Source organism: Megachile rotundata, chromosome 10 (assembly GCF_050947335.1).
Source record: "Megachile rotundata isolate GNS110a chromosome 10, iyMegRotu1, whole genome shotgun sequence".
In the NCBI taxonomy this organism is placed as follows: Eukaryota; Metazoa; Arthropoda; class Insecta; order Hymenoptera; family Megachilidae; genus Megachile; species Megachile rotundata.
The window spans coordinates 16637770-16656276 of NC_134992.1; the positions used below are offsets into that span (position 1 = coordinate 16637770).

At 42.7% G+C, this 18507-nt stretch overlaps 2 protein-coding genes across 7 annotated transcripts in view; one reads left to right on the forward strand and one right to left on the reverse strand.

Annotated features, from left to right (window-relative positions):
• Syt14 (Synaptotagmin 14) overlaps nt 1-18507 on the reverse strand; it is a 103083-nt gene that overhangs the window by 61048 nt on the left and 23528 nt on the right. The window lies entirely within an intron of this gene.
• The window catches only part of Calx (sodium/calcium exchanger 3), a 75870-nt gene that overhangs the window by 37357 nt on the left and 20006 nt on the right, over nt 1-18507 (forward strand). For 2 of the 4 annotated variants that reach the window (XR_013039744.1, XM_076536730.1), the window contains exons 4-6: nt 510-701; nt 2317-2484; nt 16765-16923. Coding sequence is in view for 2 of the 4 variants with exons in the window: in XM_076536730.1 (XP_076392845.1) it covers nt 510-701; nt 2317-2484; nt 16765-16923 (519 nt within the window). In the remaining 2 variants the exon portion in view is untranslated. Of the gene's footprint in view, nt 1-509; nt 702-2316; nt 2485-16764; nt 16924-17308; nt 18206-18507 lie in introns of those variants that run through there. The other 2 variants (XM_076536731.1, XR_013039745.1) reach the window with 2 other exon arrangements.

Sequence of the window (18507 nt, forward strand, 5' to 3'; positions counted from 1 at the left end):
GTCGCAGCTGGCTTTTCTTCCATTTCACATTAAAAACGGAAACCTTTGACTTTCATGATTTTTTTATTCGTCCTTTTTCGGGGTGTAGGAATACTACTTGTATTTTTTCGTGGTAATTTGTACGTAGAACTCCTGTGGACAACGTTCAGCATCGAGTCAGAGCGATTAGTTTCACGTAAGCTATCGGTACGCTTATTATTAATAATTGTAGTTAATACGGTAGTTTAGTGGTATATAGGTGGAAAGACTGCTTCTCGATATTATTTTCTCTTCTATTAGTTATTAAATATAAACACGATAATAGGTATTAAGTTAAGATTGATACGAAGGTCTGGATCGAAACAGTTTTACGATTGTAAATTTGTAAATAGTATATGTAGATATTGCGAGACGTTAATTAACAGTTTCGTCATCTGCGTTCTGACCATATGCCGGACGTTGGAGGAGATTAAGCCGGAAGAACACAAGACGAACCGTTTAAATAGTAAAACACGATTTTTTGTCGACAGCTGAAGCAGGGATCGCAGTCGCAGCGGAAATGAAGCAGCCGGAAGAGAGGACGGCTGAAGAGAAGATGGCGTTACTGGGTAAACCGAAGTTGGGCGAAGTGTCCAGAGCACAGATAAGGATCAAAGAGTCAAAAGAGTTCAAGAACACGGTAGACAAGCTGGTTCAAAGGGCCAACGCCTCTATATTACTCGGTGAGTCGACCTTTTTCCAGATCAACTCTTTCGTTTTCACGGATTTTCCTACTCCTCCAGAATCCGAATATTTCTCTCTCATCTTAAACCTTTATCGATCATAACTTCGCTTCTCGAGATCAGCCATTATTTGCCTTACGATTTAATTTCCAATTATGCGTGCCATAAACAAGATTGTCTTGTTTATGTTTGACATGGTAGACTCACCGAAACTAAAAAAGGTAAAAAATATCGATGCTCTATAATAATGGTGAAACTATGTATCTCGAGATCGGTCATTACGCACCCGGCAGCCTACAAAATAAATCCCGACGAGACAGAATAGTTTACGTCGAAGTTAATATCGGGTTCGAGATCAGTGTCCTTTATGATATCAAATTCCAAAGTTTCGTTCCCGAGAGGGCATCGAGTTCGAGCGGAAAGTCTGGAATTGTGAATCCGACTGCGACGAAAGTTCAAACGAACTCTGTAAATCGACGACGCTTCTATCGCTTCGTGGCTCCTTTTGTTCGACGGCTCGTTTTGCATTCCGCGTTTCGTCCTTCCTTTTGTGGAAAGAAATCGTCTGAAGCAGCCGAAGACACGCCTTCTCGCCGCATTGATAAAGCGATCCGCGTACATCCTTTCGCGCGAATCGCCGACAAATAGAGACGTTCCGTTAATTTTCCTCAAAGGATGAATTTCGCCGAAAACGATTTGATTAACGGATCGTGGTCGGACGGTAAAACGGTATCTCGAATTCGATCTTTTCGCGTTTTACAATGCGGACCGCTCGATTGATTTATCGATGGCCAATATATCACGAATGGATCCGTCGAGCGGAGGACATCTTCGTTAATTGAACAAGATACTCCGGCACAATTTCGTGATGGGAATTGCTTTCGAGTTAGACACGGGTCTCCTCGTCGCTTCCTATATGGGGAATCGTTAACAAGGGTTATTTAACATTCAGTCAGCGTAATGGGATTATTTTAAATCCTTTGAGGATTATAAGTTCGGAGCACCCCTGAAACGATAGCGCAAAATTTGTATTCCACTTTGAAACTTTAGGAATTCAGAATCTCGAGGTAATTATACCGTGCAACTTTGAAATTTCGGAATTTTTCAAACTTCCATCGCTATTGGAATAAACTCGAACTTAACATCCAAGCTCCTTCATAAGCTTTCAGTTTAAGTTTTCATACTCGTATTAATACTCCCGCGTTCTTCTCATTTCCATATTCCTTCTTCCTTCGTCATTCTTAACACCTTAACCTACAATTTTCTACGCAGTTGCTTCATTCACACCTAGCTAATTATTGCTACAACGTTAAAGCTACTAACGAAAGTTAGAATGTCACACTTTGTCTTCAGCGATCTTTGCTTATACCGACTATGATTAAAATAGAACCCAAAATTTAATTGTAGCTGACATACGAGTCTGGTTTATCATATTCCAAGTGTGATATTGTAGGTCAAGGGGTTAACAATGAAGAAGTTCCAAATTATCCTTTTAAACCTTAATAACCTTAACCTTTTGCGCTCACAGTCTTTTGGCGTTGTCCCGTCAGAATCGAGTGCAAGGGGTTAATCGTAATTTACACCGACTCACAGTATCGAACGCGTTAATCGACAGGAACCAGTTCCTGGAAAGAACAATTTACGGAAGCGTTGACGGTGAGCGGCGGCGACGAGGACGAAGGCGAAGGAGCAGCCGAAGCAGCCGCGCCATCCACAATGGACTATCTTATGCATTCGGTCACGATATTCTGGAAGGTGCTGTTCGCGTTCGTGCCACCGACAGGTAAGTCACCGTATCGAGTACCTCTCGAAAGAATGGACCGCTTCTCGCCGTTTACCCAAAGGGGAGAAAATATCCGAAAGTGGTTTCCAGAGACGCTGCATCTGGCACGCCAAAGTTATGTTTGTCAACGCGATGTGTTCCGCTTACCTTCGCCTTACACTCCACGAAATTTATCGAACTTTCAATTTTATTTCCTACCAATTCGGATTCTTTACACTATGGTGTGTTACGGTAGTGCATTAGAAAACACCCTTTCTCAGCTTTTTGATTATGTTCTTCAAATACTGTCGGAACAATTAACGAGAAAATATATCACGTGAATATTTGATCAATCTAGAAATTAATTTCTCGACCGTTTAAGAATAAGTATTTTATCGTGATAAATGACCTCGATCGAGGATTGCAGCAGCGTTAATTAACTATCCCGACAAAGAAAGATGTTAGACGATCTTTCACTGTCGTCAAAGGAGAAGAGTCCGGAGGATTTTACCTGAGGCATTCGCCTCACGAAAAAGATCTTCCCACGGGTTTTTGCGTGTGGACAGGTAGCGAGTTAGTGGAACACATACAACACCGCGAACGTTGAACGCGCCGTGGCAGAGAAGACTTTTATTGCAAAAAAGGCTCCCGCCGGAAATGGAAATCGTGGATTCCCCCCCGGAGTGTGTTTGTCCTTTAAATTCGAGCCTTGAATACGTTTCTCGTTCGCGACACCTTCTTTCCGTTCTTAATCCTTTGGATACAAAACACGTTTATACAGGGCTCTTCCGTTTATGTCTTCTCGCCTTCGGAACAGTTGCTGTCGTCGACTAATTTTTTCGCGACAAAATGTCGCGTTACAAGGTAAAATTATATTCATAATTCGTGCGACAAATTTTTTGATGACGTGCAACAAAATTATCTTCGCGTGAGAAAAAATTGTCATACGAAAGAAATGATAGAGAAAAGAAAAATTATGCAAAATTTACTTGGGTGAATTTCGCACAACACATCGAGAAGATTAATTAATCCAGATAAGCGTAAACGTTTGATAAACATATACGAGGATATAATAAAATACTTGCACGCTTAGCATTTTCACAATGTATTCATTTACGCGAAGCAGAATTATCGCGTTAAAGTGTAAAATAAAAGGAAATGCAGAGCAGATACTCAAATTGAAGTTTGTGGCGAACTTTTGCTAGAACAGTGGTTTTGCTGTTGCGTAGCACGGTACGATATTTACCCTCATAAAGTTGGTGTACAAAGAGCACACTTTTAAATGTATTCAACAAGCACCTTGTAATTCAACGCTAGGGTGGTTTACACGCATTGTGATAAAATTGAGGAGAGCAAAGTGTAACGAAGAAGAGAGAAAAGGGAAGCCATCAGGAAGCGTGGCTGTTTCGCAGGATGTTTATGCGGCTGTGATATCGAAGGTCCGAGTTTACTTAGAGGAAATAGCTGTTTACCATGACAACTAGGGACGATGATTCTCGGACACATTTTCCACGGAAGTCCAACCTCGGGAAACACAGAAATCCTACGCTACATTTACGAATTAAACGAAAGTTAATTGTTTTTGCTAAACTTCTCTTCGCTACCGAAGAAGGTAATACTATCGGAAATTGAAAAAGCTAGACAGAGTTCAGTTATTCCGATTGGAGAGCTATCGATTAATCGACACCGCGAAAACCTTCTGAAGAGTTAAAAAAACAATCCACCCACGGAATTTCGTTACGGATCGAACGAAATTGCAGGGTGCAAGCTCGTGGTTTTCTTTACACTCCGTTTGCGATAATAGGTCGCGGAAAATCGTAATTGTGACCCATTGACGCAGGGTTGGTCGTCGTCGGTTGACCGTAAAGGCTTCCTGATCGATGCATCGCGAAATAATAGCTCGTGTGATCGTTGTGACGAAAAAAATCACTGTGTCGTTTGTTTCCTATCTCGACCTTTACACTTTCGTCGGCCCATTTTTCCTTCGTCAACTATACCTCTCTTTACCTTAATGCGGCTACTTACGTAATCTGCTTCTATTCTAGCGTCTATTATTTCAAACCTCGACTCGCGTTATAGGTCTCTATCCCACGTTCTCCGTTAGAACAGTATCTTTAACTGGTACTTTAATACCTCGAAATACACTCGGTTTACAATATTTTATAGTTTTATTATTAAATAGAAATTTAACTCGTAATTTCGAATACGTGATTTGTGAAAGCGTACTCGAGGGTATTCTCATAATTAGTTTATGCCGGATATTACTTTTTCAGTGCATTTTCATAAAATCCATGAAAAATGAAGGAAATCCCGCATCGGGGAATTGAACTCCGGTGTTCCACGTTGCAGTCGTCTGCCTTATCCGCAACACCACCACTCGTTACCTGACATCTTTACTCTCGCAATTTCTTTTATCCTCGAATCTAGAGATTTCCGCGCCACGTATATTATCCCAGCTTGCATAAACGCGAGAGAATCCAAACATATTCACCGCTATATTAAAAGAAGGCGTCGAATCGAAATGCCCGATCGGTAATCCGTTAAGCAATAAAGCATACGGGTATCTCTGAATCGATGTCACGTCGAAGCGACGTTTATCTAAGAGTTACATCAAGGAGCAGATAGATAATAATAAAATGCAACGATAGGAAGGTCCACGATCGGTTTACTCGAAGAATCCTTCAGCTAAATCTAGAGTGGCTATAAAGTGGTTTTTCCTGGGACGCGGATTATGCAGAGGGGTGACGTTCGATCCGGATTCGATCGCGCCAGGTCGACAGCCACTCGATAGAAGCTCGAGCGAGAGTGAAGAGTGTTCCTGACACGTCCTCGAGGTAATAATTTGCACGACACACGTACACACGCGTGCGTGTGCGCGAAACGAGCGCTCGATGCATCGCCTCGCGAGAACGATTTTCACCGACGTGAAACGCTGAAAAACGACAACCAGTTTCGTTCGTCTCTTAGCCAACTGCCTCGCGCGTGTTTTGCCAGCCTGCTATTTCCTTCGATTTTTCCCAACGCTTTCGTTCAAATTTAATCATTTGCTCGTAGGGTATCGCGAACTTCGGATATCTAGCTACTCGGGGATTTGGAAAAGCGTTGCATCAGGCAAGATTATTTGGTGTCGAGCAAGTTATTCAGATTTTCTCTCACCCTGTAATAACGCTACGACAGCCAAAGCTAGCCAGACAGCTAAAATAACTGGTTCCAGATTTCACATTTTATATTATAAAATTTTGTTGCCAATGGTTAAGAAATAACGAGAGTACGAGGGAAGAAACCTGAGTGAAGCTGATAACTAGCGTTGATTAATGTCCATAAATATTGATTTATAACGGTATAGCGAACAAAGTTGGTGGTTAGGAGGTGATTTGCAGTATTGGATGATAAATTCGTCGATAACGTCGGACCGATCGAATTCATTGAGCTCCTGGTGGACGTATCGTGGTTCGGTAAAATATGACGGAACAGTGAATCAAGCGGAGAACGAGAAAATTAAGACAGCAACAACAGGGTCATTGAATATCACAGCGGCCACCCTGTTTAACGACTCGCTGAAAGTACAAAAAATAGAAGGGTAACGGGTGTCTGGTGATTAACGCGATAGATCACGTTGACAGGACCATCAATCACTGGCGATACAGGTAGGCGAAACAACCGGAGCAAGGGAAACGTGACCCAGAATTTATTGAAAGATCAGGAAATTGCCTGCTGCGAATCTTTTGCAGAATACGGAAGAAAAAAGCACTTTATACGCGTCGAATTATCGACGAGAAATCCAATAAATGCAATCGAATAATAAATGAAAAGAAACTTAAAACTTTGCTAGGCTGAGAAATCAAGTAGTAGAATCAGTGATTTTAGAGACAGAGGTACAGAAGGTTCTACAGAATTTAAAATTCGATAGCAGCTACGAATACGCTTTCTGTAAGAAAGATAACAGGAATATTTCAAGTATGAAAGTACTTAAAACTTGTTAAAAAAGATAATGTTAACCACTATTAGGACACATTAATATAATATGAGAGCACCGCAGACGAGAACTAGTAGAGTACACGAAGGGAAAATGGTAGCGTAAATATTGTAAGGTAAAGATAGAACTCGATGAGAAAAAACAGAGAACAAACAAACACAGAGTATTACGGAGCGTAATAAAAAGACACTTTGGAGAGAGTTAATTCCAGGAGCAAGATAGATATGCCGTGTTTCTGAAAATGGATGAGCTTTATCTTCGAGTAAACTGCCTTCTAACTAGCGGTAGGGCACTCTAGCACACCACCAAGGGTTCTCCATGAGCTCGATGATATCCTACAGGATGGGATCGCGACTCTCCAGGGATTTGTGACTCTCATTGTCTGTTCGATGGAGATATTTTGCTCTCCCCTACTCTCAGCGAGAAAATTATCTGGTACCCTTCGCGATAAGTGCATGTTCCAGACCTATTAACCGAACCAACATTTCCGGATTAAAAAATTTGCAGAACTAGTAAACCTCGCGAAACGTCCACGAAAATGTTAATAAAGGAAGTTGTATACTTAATAAGCGGCAGCCGAACGACAGAGCTAATCGAATATTACGAGGGCAAAAGGAAGTGTCGGTCGAATAAAAATCGAAGTTTCGGAAGCGAAAGGATTGCACGAAAGTTTGAACGGGTCCGAGATGTTATGCTTGCTAGAAACTGCAGCGTTTCACTGGTCAGAAGATTATGCAACGCGGGCGTGTTCCAAAATTTGATTGCAAAAAGTTTCGACGCGAAACGAGCTGGTACACTGCTGCAGATGGGGCCACGGAGCAATGAAATTCTAATTTCGACCGACGAAAAACAAATTACAGATCTATTTGGCTCCGTGCTGCTTCCTCGTGCGCTTTGGGACCGTCGACTCTCATAGAATAATTCGCGATGCAAATGTCTTCGCGTGCAGCCACAATTATAACCGAGAAACGATCGTTCAACGCGGTGCAAAAATCATTTCACGTGCACCGTACAAAATCCATACTGCCTATTTGTATTTGATGTCGCACTTTGGAGGAGTAGCGGAATAAACGGGGTCGAAATTTTCTATTACCGTTCTTTTCGAGTGACAGCCACATTTCACGTTCAATCCCCATTTCCATATGTATATATATACGAACAGGAAGATGGAACGTTTTCCATAAAACTAGCGGACGCAGGATCCTAGGATAGAACCTGAATAATTGCGCGGCATAGAGCCATTCGTAACGAATGAAATTGTATAGAAAATTTCACCTCTCCTGTTCTATATTCTGCGAGAGCGGCAAAGTTTATTAAACGGTACGACCTTTTATAACAAAATGAACTGACTGAGCGTACGGACATAGTCTACCATCGGTGGTAGACGCAAAAAGTGATAACGATAAAAATAGAGGTTAACTTCCGCTACAGGAATTAGTAGATCTCGCTCGTATCTCGCACTCGTCCCTTTACGTTGATTGCTCAACTTTACATCGTCCGTAGCAACTAAAGGGTTGAGTTAAAGCGACGAAAGTTGGAACAGGGGATTCCTTTAAATGGAGATAGTAGAACAGCGAGTAGGTAAAGATCGTCGCCGTTAGAGAAAAGCGTTTTCCGTACAGCCATCTCTCGAGGGTGAATTTAATCAGGGTCGCGAGTTATCCCGGCGGCCTTCGTCCCCCTGTTTCTAGCGAGCTTTATGATCCGCCGATTTATCGTGCGCCAAGCCGGAATGGCTAATGAAGTTCAGCGCGAGAGACGAATAACGAGTAGGTTAGCTGTTTCGCAATTTACTGCGCCACCGCGCGAACATTCCCGATCCTGTCAATTTATCCGACGCTCTGATATACCTCCCCTTTCTTCCCAATAAAATACGATCTTTTCCGGAATCGATACGCTTTTCTTCCTAAATAACTTCGGCGACGCGTCCGCCAACAGTTTCTTTGCGTCCATTAATTCACTTTTATGTAACGTTTCGTGCATATTACAGAAGCACGTTCCGCGTACTCTGTACACGGTTCCCTCGGGTACCATCATTTTTAGTTTACTTAGCTAACTTCCAGGAAGATCGAGCTCTCTTTTCTACCCGTTGTTCGTAACTTTCTAACGGTGGCTTCGATTGGACGGTACAGAACGACGGATCGCGTGCATTTGCATATTTAATGCCTCGACGAGAGGCACAAATTGAATGTTTTACCAATCATCTGTCGACCAACAATTCGCGCTATCTTTTTGTGCTTGGTCTACCGCTCGCGCAAAGTGTTCGATGCATTAATGATAGTTGTCCTTTAACCCCTTCATTTTCGCATTACATATCACGCGAATACCGTATTAGTTTCTGCAAATGACATTGATCGATTCTATAAAATGTTCCACGAAAGCGAAACACGCATTTGCTCTATCCAGCATATTCTAAGGTCCATCTATTCCTAAATCTCCGCATCTCCAGGTTGCTATCTCCTCGGATCCCCGGTATTACAAAAAAGTAACGTGACATTTAGCGAGACTATCGGGTTCACGGAGGTTCCAGGCTACCCATTTAAGTCCTCGCTGCAATCTCCTCTACGTTACAGTATTTTATGACGGGTTTAACTGAACAAAGTAGAGTTTGACCTATAAGACTCGTCATTTCCACTCGGTGGGATTAAAGAAACGACCTCGATTTTTGCTACCGTCCGTATCATAAAAGGGGTTGAAGGTCGTTCCCTTGGTCAGGTGTCTCGCGAGATTTCCTCGTCGACAGGAATTTAATATAGTTTACTCGGACAAGTTTAATCGACCATGTACGAACCGTTACCGCTCGTAATTCTTCGACGCGTTTTTTCGTCAGTTTTTTGTCCTTCGTGTCCTAATTTCTCCTGCGAACTCGTTGCTTTTATTTAACACCGTATTTGCTTTTTCCTTTTAGAAATCGAACTTCAATTACGGACCCGTTAAACTGCGGGACACGAAAGAAATTGACAAATCAAAATGCAGCACCAGGTTTTTCTAAATTCGATTATAAATCGGTGTCGGATATTTTCGAACGAAATTTCTGGCAAAGGTGTTTCGTAAAAGATGGATTTTCGATATCCTCGTAAATCGAGACAAAGCATACGTCTCTGTTTCGAATTAACGAGGTAAAAGAGACAGGTTATGTGTTTACAACGATCTGATGGATCGCTCCTTTGGTTGACCAACTTTTCATTTAGGGCTAGCTGCGAGCTACCGGAATTTCCGTCGCCGAGACAAAGTATAACCGGGTCAATCTGCAACGTGATGGATCGTCGGGAATGTTTATGATAAAACGTCTACCCGATTTCCTTCGCTTTTAATACCAAACTCAAGGTACTCCGATATTTGCGTAGCCTAGAAAATATTATTTTTCTTCGAACGTTAAATCAAACCGAATTAGCTGTTTCAATATTCGAGCGCCCTGGCAAGAAATCCCTAATCAAATCTAACCCGGAAATAAACTCTGGGAAATCCTGAGAACTCGAAGTTAATTAAATGTCTCTATTTCCAAATTTTATCAAATGTCAGCCTTGCTAAACGTCAAAGTTGAATCGCTGATAAGACGAGTCTTAATAAAGTTAATTGGATGGTTCATGGATTTTAACGGGGAAATAATTGAACGTTCAGTGTCGGTTGTAAAAGCAAGACTGACATCCACTCGCAAGGGTGGAATCCTCTCAGGACAAATTCGACGCTGTCCCATCGTGATCCAGACACGAAGGTGGTTTCGGATGGTGTGGTTTGCCAATAAATCAAGCCGCAGGTAGGCCATCGACGTAGCCAATATTCAGGAGAAACCGAAGATCGATAGCCACCAACTGACCTGAGGACCGTGTAAATGAGATCAACTTAGTGGATCATCGATAGTATCGATCACTTTGCTCCATCCCGGACACTGGACCTCTCCTGTCGATTCATCGATTAAATCCTTCGTCGTTCAGATCGATTTCGTTAGAACATAAACTGATAAACACTCGTACATTAAACAATAGTTCATTGTCGATTAAATTTCGATTGGATATCGATATCTTGATACTGTTAAAAAATAATGAAACGCATCATTTCTGGAACGATAATCGAACGCTGATTAGCCATTTCTACCGTACTCGACCGCTAAACAAATCGTTAGACGAGGAGTTAATTGATTACCCCCTTTCATCGGCTGGTTCACACTCCAACTTCCGGTCGAAACCATTAACCAACTAGGATACAACCGGCCTTATACATATATTGTAGGCCGACGGTCAATTTACCTAACCCTCTGTTGCGTGACGGCGACGAGCAAGTCACCCTTCTGCCGTCCCACGAATTACAGGATATTATCCGTGGTAAATTCAGCGAAGCACAACCTCGCGAATAGCAGCGACAGGATAGCAATTTACGCACGAAACGATCCCGGAACAACGCCGCAAACCGAATCATCCTACAAATCGACGGATTCGCGTGAATTTTTCAAAATTGCGCCATCGCGCAGACCACGATACAATAGAATAGTGTATTTGATCACTTACATTCAGATTTTGCAAATGTACGAACAAAATTCTAGTTACAAAAAATCAACCATGTTCTCGGAGCCCGAAAACGAGCTTGTATCTTTCTAGTTAGCTAAAAGTTTGTTAGAGCGAGGCAGAGAACGTGTTTATAGTCGGTGGTGGAATCACGGATATGCTTAACAGCTGCAGTCCCCGTTGGTTTTGTTCGGCGAACGTGACCCGATTACGTCGTATAAATTATCCGGAGCACGCGTGACAGAAATCCAAAAGCGCAGGATTTCGAACCATCAATGATACGCGACGCGATTTTCGACTTATATTATGATCCCGGACAAAATATCCTCGCGTCATAGAGCGACGGCATTCAACGCGACGTTGATTTATAGATCAAACTCGCCTCTGGCAGTTTAAAGAACGAGAATAAACAAAGTCGAGCCCCTGCCAGCTTGATACACTACTTTCAAGGGCTTTTGCCGGTTCAGCGGACTTTTGCACCGTTGTCCGATCGCGAGCTGCGAAATAAAGCACATTTTCCTTCCTCTTTCGCTCGCGTTTTCTTTTGCCCGTTCCGCTTCTACCGGCCCAAGGGGCTGGCAGCTCGCTTCAGAGACAATGTATTATTCACCTTGGCGCACCGTTCCTTTTCCTACAGCGCCACCTTCGTCTTCATTTTTTCCTTGCTTCTTTAAATTCGAGATCGATTCGACGCCATACGACGCCGTGCAGCGAGCCTCGCGTTTTGATTTTCTTAACACGTCCGCTCTTTACTCGAGTATGTCGCTGCGTAAGGTTCTTCGCCATTATTGGAAACTTTATTCAATTTTCCCTGTAATATCCCTCTTCATCTTGTTGAAGCATGGGAGATCGTGACGTACCTTTGAACAAGGGTTTTAGACGTGTTTCGAGTCAACTACCGTGATCGCTTATGCCGTCGTAATTGCAGCAACGCTGGTATAAAACGTGATTTACTGTTAGGTCGTGTATAATCGTTCCACTATGATAAACGTTTCTATTTTATATCGCTAGCAATACATATAGTATAGCTCAGATGTACCCCTTCCCTATCGAAGCTCCGCACACTCTATCGATAAAAGCTAGACATTAGCCCTGACACGTATACATCTGTAGTTTATCGTGTCTCAGGAGGAACATTAACCCCGTCCTTCAAAGTGCTCGTCGATTCTCTGTTCTAAGATCCACGTTTCTTCCACAAGAATTAATAGCAGTTACGTCTGTAACGGGAATGGCTAAATGCCGAGATACGTCAGATTGCTGGTCAGAGCTTAGAATTGTGTACTCGCTATGGAACACACGTAGGTGTTCGCACGGATTGTACAGAGCCTCGAACGACGCGACGTAAACGGCTGGGCTAATTGCATGGTACACAATGGATGAAGAACCTCTCTGTCTGATTGTCTCTCCTCTCTGTCTACTCCCCTTTCTCTCTCTCTCTCGTCCTCTTCATTCTGTCCAGAATTTGGCAGACAGTCTACGGACGATCCTGGACATGGATCCTTTAAATTATTCCGACACGACAATTAGCCATTCGCTCGGTTAACGAAGTAAAGTAGAAGGATCGTGTTTTCCGAGTTAGTTGATAATTTCAGGTAAACTGGGCCGATTAAAGTCGATCGCGTGTAAGGAAGGAAAAAGTCTTAAGCGGACAGCTTGCGAGATTAATTAGGGACTTTTCATCTTTCCCTAGCTCGCATAATTGAATCTCGTTCGAGCTGTTCGAGACGATCGAATTTCTTCCTTCAAAGTAAACGGAGATGGCTAGACAGAAATTAAGTGATTAAGTATGCTCCTTAACGCTTTGAAACTGCTCGGCGATCTACATCAGCGTTCTGACATTCTCCAGAGAAAATGAGAGCCCACAACTAACTATAATTGAACAGCCTCAGGATGCAAGATATAGCGACGCGATGGTTACTACGCGATGCATTGCTACGCGTTATATCGCCGTTCGTTCATCCTCTCGTTACACGCGTCGCACCCCGTGTTGATCTACGCCACGCTCTATATCGTCAAACATTGAATCGGATTTTCTTCTCGCGTGTAAAGTAAGGTTATCATCGGCTTATATCCTCGCACGTTCGTTCTCTTATCAGGAGAAAAGAAGATCGCTGGTATAACATTTCTAGGGTACTCCTGGCCCATTTTTCGTCTGCCATCGCCAGTGAAAATGTTATCTGATCCTTTCAGGTAGTCGTTGAAAGATTCACGATAAAACGTGTGACAGACGTGTCGCCCTATCTGATACGCTATTCGTTTCGTGTTTTCGGTATTCGAGGACTTTTTGTGGATAACGTAACTTCAGAGGTAGCTGGATTTGGGAAACGTGAAACCATCAAGTATATATTTCTTTTATGCTGTTATTCGATTATTTATATCTCTTTCTTATCTGGCGAAGAGACTCGTTGTTCTATTCGATTATATTTTACTTCTTATCCCAATTAATTTGTTTACCGTGAATTTTATTTATTTGTATTTATTTCTCGATTCGAATTTTACGAGACATAAAAGATCGAACTCTAAATGACAAGATTCGGTAAGAGAATATTTATCGTCGCCTACAATTTACCGTATTAGCCATTCCCGCGATACAGGCGAAACCGAACACATTTCCTTTCCCATGTTACGCGATAAACAAGTAATAACGCTCGAAAATACGAGAAGATATTTCGCGTACGCCGGTATACGAGCTCTAAAAGTTCCATCCCGCGCATCCGACTATTTGTTTGGAATAAAAATTGAAAATTGTAAGCATACCAACGGGATTTGATAACGCGACGTAATTTTACGCGGCCGGCTACGAGGGTGTTTTAATAAAAACAGGCTAAGATCGATCGCGAACATAGACTCGTGATACGAATAAATTGTACAACTCCTGCTACTGGATCTCCGGCGTAATTGCCCGGATATTTTTCTCAATTAAAAGCGTAATTCCGTTTTGCCAGCGAGTTTCCTTCGTCCGACAGGACTTCTGTAAAAATGAACAGGCCGGTTAGTAATGTCGATCGATATCCGGCCAGACTGCTGCTTCTACTGCTGCTGCTGGATTGCGGGGCACGCGGAAATTACCTGCGGAAATTTCATTTCGTTGGGTTAGGCTCTAATACCGGTAGTAACAGATGGAGTCGAGGTATTGCTGTATGCTAGATCAGATTTAGCCAACGCGATGCTATCGGCACAGCTATTTTATCGTTTCGACCAATCTACTCGTCCGAACAGCTGACTCATGCTACTTACAGCAATAGGCACGTGATAGGGCAATAATCAAGTATACATATGTATGTGTTGCTGAACAGGACGCTTGCGAAATCAAAACACCCTTCTACTGCTATACCAGAATTCTTGTGACCTAAAACTTGGAGCGATTAAAATAATGGACGATTATGGATGAGAACACGTGGTCAAGAATCGTTGAATCGCGCAATATCCTTCCCAGCTCCAAAAGCCCGTAACGCAGGAAAATAAGCAAAGTTGGTTCATCGAACTTTCCGGCGATCGAAGTCGCGTTGTCATCGATAACGGAGCTTTGCAAAAAGCCCGTTGTTCGGTTGCTGCCCTAATGGGTACTCGTGGAAGTTGCACATTTGCAAGCGCAGCTGGTGCATCGTGCTTGTACGCGGTACACGCGCAACTATGTATATATTAAAGTTGAAGAGCCGAGTTTCTACCTCGTGCTGGTGATAATTTGAAATTTACCAAAATACAAGTGGCACGTCCCGCGATGCACAGTTTCGAAACGCTTCGTTTGCTACTTTCATTTTAATTTAAAGGGATTTTCAAGCACCTCATTAACGGTACGTACTAATTGAGTTTACTTTGGCTTCAATATTTGGAGAAGGAACTCCGAAAGCTTTCAGACCGTCGTCGCGTAACTTCTTCCACTATTTCTGCAGAAGGACGAACTCGATGTTGCGTGGGAATGCAAATTGTGCAAGAGTAACATATCGCTTTCATTTACCTTGCGGAATCCATCTATATATCGATCCACGAACCGTCAAGGCTACAATCCCTCGGTTGAAACGCCACGAACAAATAATTCAACGCGATGAGCAAATAGAAACCGAACCGATCCATCAACGATTAAAGCTCGCAAGGCTTTATAACGCGGCAATTCGAGCACCCTTCGCGTTGATATTTCGTTTCACCGAGCTACCAAAACTGTTATCTGATCTTCGACCCTCTAATTAATCAGAACTCGAACGTTCGAGTAGCAAATGGCTGGAAGCGTTAGATTAACGAAATTAACGACCATGATAGATTCGCGCGCAGTTAAGACACCTCCGCATCGAAGACATAACCGTATTAGAATACTCGTAGTTCACACAATCGCGAATGGGAAGTACTCGAGATACACCCACAACTGGGTCACGCCCATATTTCGAATACCTATAGTTAAGATTTGCCTCCAGTTGGTACGCGTTTACGTTTAAGACCCAGCTATAATTGATATATCGGTTTCGTATCCCAGCTATATGTGTCCTAATTGTGAATATGAGCCAGCTATGGGCGTGTCCCAAACTATGAGTAGACGCGCTGTGGGCGTATCCCACTGCCATTACCCGCGCTAGGATTCAATCCAAAGTAAAGTCTAAAGTTCCCACGAGAATTTTCCCTTGTAAAGTGAACGACGAGTACAGGTTGTACCTACGTGGCAACGATACATGTACGAAGATTGAGCCAGCCAGCAATGAACGGGATGCAAGCGGTTGAACATCGTTCTCAGGTGACTAGATAACTCGGTATCCTTAATCTGTCCGTGTTGACTGAACACGAGCTATGAAAGCTTATGCTGATTAGCAAATACGATGAAGTTTGTAGTACGTTAATCAAAATCAGGGAGAGAACGATGCTGTTGCAATATGAAGGGGATCCCTGGGTACAAGACCGACGTATTCAACGCGTTTGCCGAGGTTCGCTCGAATCCCAGTGCAGCTTGCTCTTCCGGTCGACGTACGGGGATCGTCGACGTTTTCAATGCCCGTTTGGGTACAATTCGTAATCATTCGACGGAGCCCATTGAACGAGTGTAAATAGTAAGGAAGTTCGAGCAGACGGAAACACAGATTATCCGTGAGAAACTTAATTACCTCTGAAGCGCTTAGTTAACCAAAACAGTGGAGGCTACAAGAAGAAAAAGATAAACACGCCGATGTCGACGAGCTTAATTAACGTTTACAAGTGTGCTCGTGCTTAGACGTCTCGCGCAACCAGACGTTAACACCTTCCTTGTTCCGAACAACTACTTTGCTCGTTTGCTACTATCGCTGCTAATAAGAATTAAGTGTGCTTCTTTGTTCGGCTGATTTATGAAAGCGGCAGACAACTTCAGCTACCAAGGGTTTCAACGTATTATTAAAGGGATAAAGCAATAATGGGCAACTGTATCGTTTTGTCACGAAGCATAAAAGAGCGTTATTTTCACGTGTGTCTAAAAAAGTCGCGCTCGTAATTTAAAGGAAGAAGCGAACCGACAAGCCGTGTCACGTTATCCGTGTAATTTATACGGTACATTTTACAGCATACGCGGGATCACAATAAATCATATTATGCATTTGCAAGCGAATATCTCTTCTCTCGATTCGAAGAGAAAGTAGGAAAGTTCCGGTGCATGTCTGACTCGTGTCAGTTCGACTCGCGTCGACAGTCGAGCCACGCCTCCTGGCGAAAGCTCCACCCACGCTCCTTCTTATTCGAGACAGGTCTACGTTGCTCGCGAGTGTACATAATCTTTACGAAGGATAAAAGACCGCCTATGTTAAAAGTACAATACCACATTGTCTATCAAGTTTACGATTAGTGAAATTTCTTTATAACGAATTTCAGATATCGCCGGTGGTTATCTGTGCTTTGTCGTCAGCATATGCGGTATCGGCGTAGTGACGGCAGTTATCGGGGACGTCGCATCCTACTTTGGGTGTACATTGGGAATCAAGGATTCCGTCACGGCGGTGGCTTTCGTCGCGCTTGGAACCAGCATACCCGGTAAGTCGACAGTTCCTGAAAATCCCGCTAGTTTAAAGACCTAAAGGAGGCAATATTGCCTTTAATAAAACCGCCACGAAGAACAGCACAGTACCTATTCCAAAATCTTTATAGTTTCTGTATCTCCGATAAAAATGATGGCCTATAAAAAAATAATTAAGTCGCGTTCAGCCTTGGGTAACCTCTAAAAATGTTATTTCAAAAATGCAAGATCATATTACGCCGACATTTAGATGATTTATGTTACTGCTTAACCTTTTCGCTGCTGGTTATGATTTTGTATATGTATATTCTAGTCAAAGGGAAGTTTTTTATCGGTGAAGGACACGCAATCGTTTCGCGGTTAAGGGGTAAACTAATCTTCTAATTGTCGGCGCTTTTGCAGGCTTAACAATCACGATGTCCTTGGCAACGCGCACGGGTTTTCCACTCGAAACGGCTCGCTCTTAATTACCGCTAATTGTACCCTCTCATTGAAAAAACGACTTATCGTCCATCAGGATTTCGTCATGTAGAAAATTCCATGCACGAGAAAAAATCGGAAGTTCTGTCACTCGAATATACGCTACAGGACGTTTCAAAAGAGGCGTACTTTCTCGTACTACGAACAAAATTATCGAGACTTCTAAACTATTTAAGGCTGATTCAATTCGTCGAACGAAGAAGTTGGTATCGCTCGCTCAGAAATGAACGCCCTGAACTGTTAACGAAACGGCGATGACGCGAGATACCGTGAAATGGACACGCAAACAGGATTTGCAGGAAAACTGGGTAACAGGAGGTAGGAAATGGATATGGAGTAAACGCGAAACGTTTTCGGTTAAACCACTGTCAAACTATTAACGTTATCGAATAAGTGTGCTGAAATGTACATCGAGGACGACCACTAGCTGGTAATCAAAGTAACTGGTTTTGCGGTTTGGCAAAAGACACGGGGGAACAATAGCGATCGATAGATTCGCTATCATAGAAGCTTCCTCGGCAAAATGTGATTCGAAAAATATCTCCGTCAAGCTTAACGTTTTCAATATTTATCCGACGATTCGATAACTTCCGCGTTTGCAAAAAGATTGAAATCTTTTTATCGCTATTAGCACTCGGGGAGTGGTAAAAAAGCGAGAACAAATAGAGCAGCTCTCTTTTTTTCGTAGCCGGTTAAAAAGGTTCGAAAGCGTTTAAATATTCACGCGTTAGATAGCTACGAGTTAGATAGACAAGCAGGGTATCGGATTGAAGGTAAACTCGAAGCGTTGAACGGCTATTATTAGACGATTTGTGTTAAATAAACGAAAGGAACCGCGGAAGGATCTAATTAACCCTGACTGATGGAACTGGGTTTGTATAACTCCAAGAATCTTTTAATTAAACGTTGTTACGTTAATTTGCTGCTTGCTTTCTCCTTCGGACGCGAATTCTCTCTATTCAGGAAAGAATCTATTCAACATTCAGCAGAGGCGCGTTTATTTCGCGAAGGAAAAGCCGAGGGGAAAAAGGAATTTTGTAACGTCGCGGTCAAGACGCACGGTGCTTTTTCAGCCCGGTGAGTGGGCTCTTTTGAGAAAATCAAGTATCAGCTTATTGTGG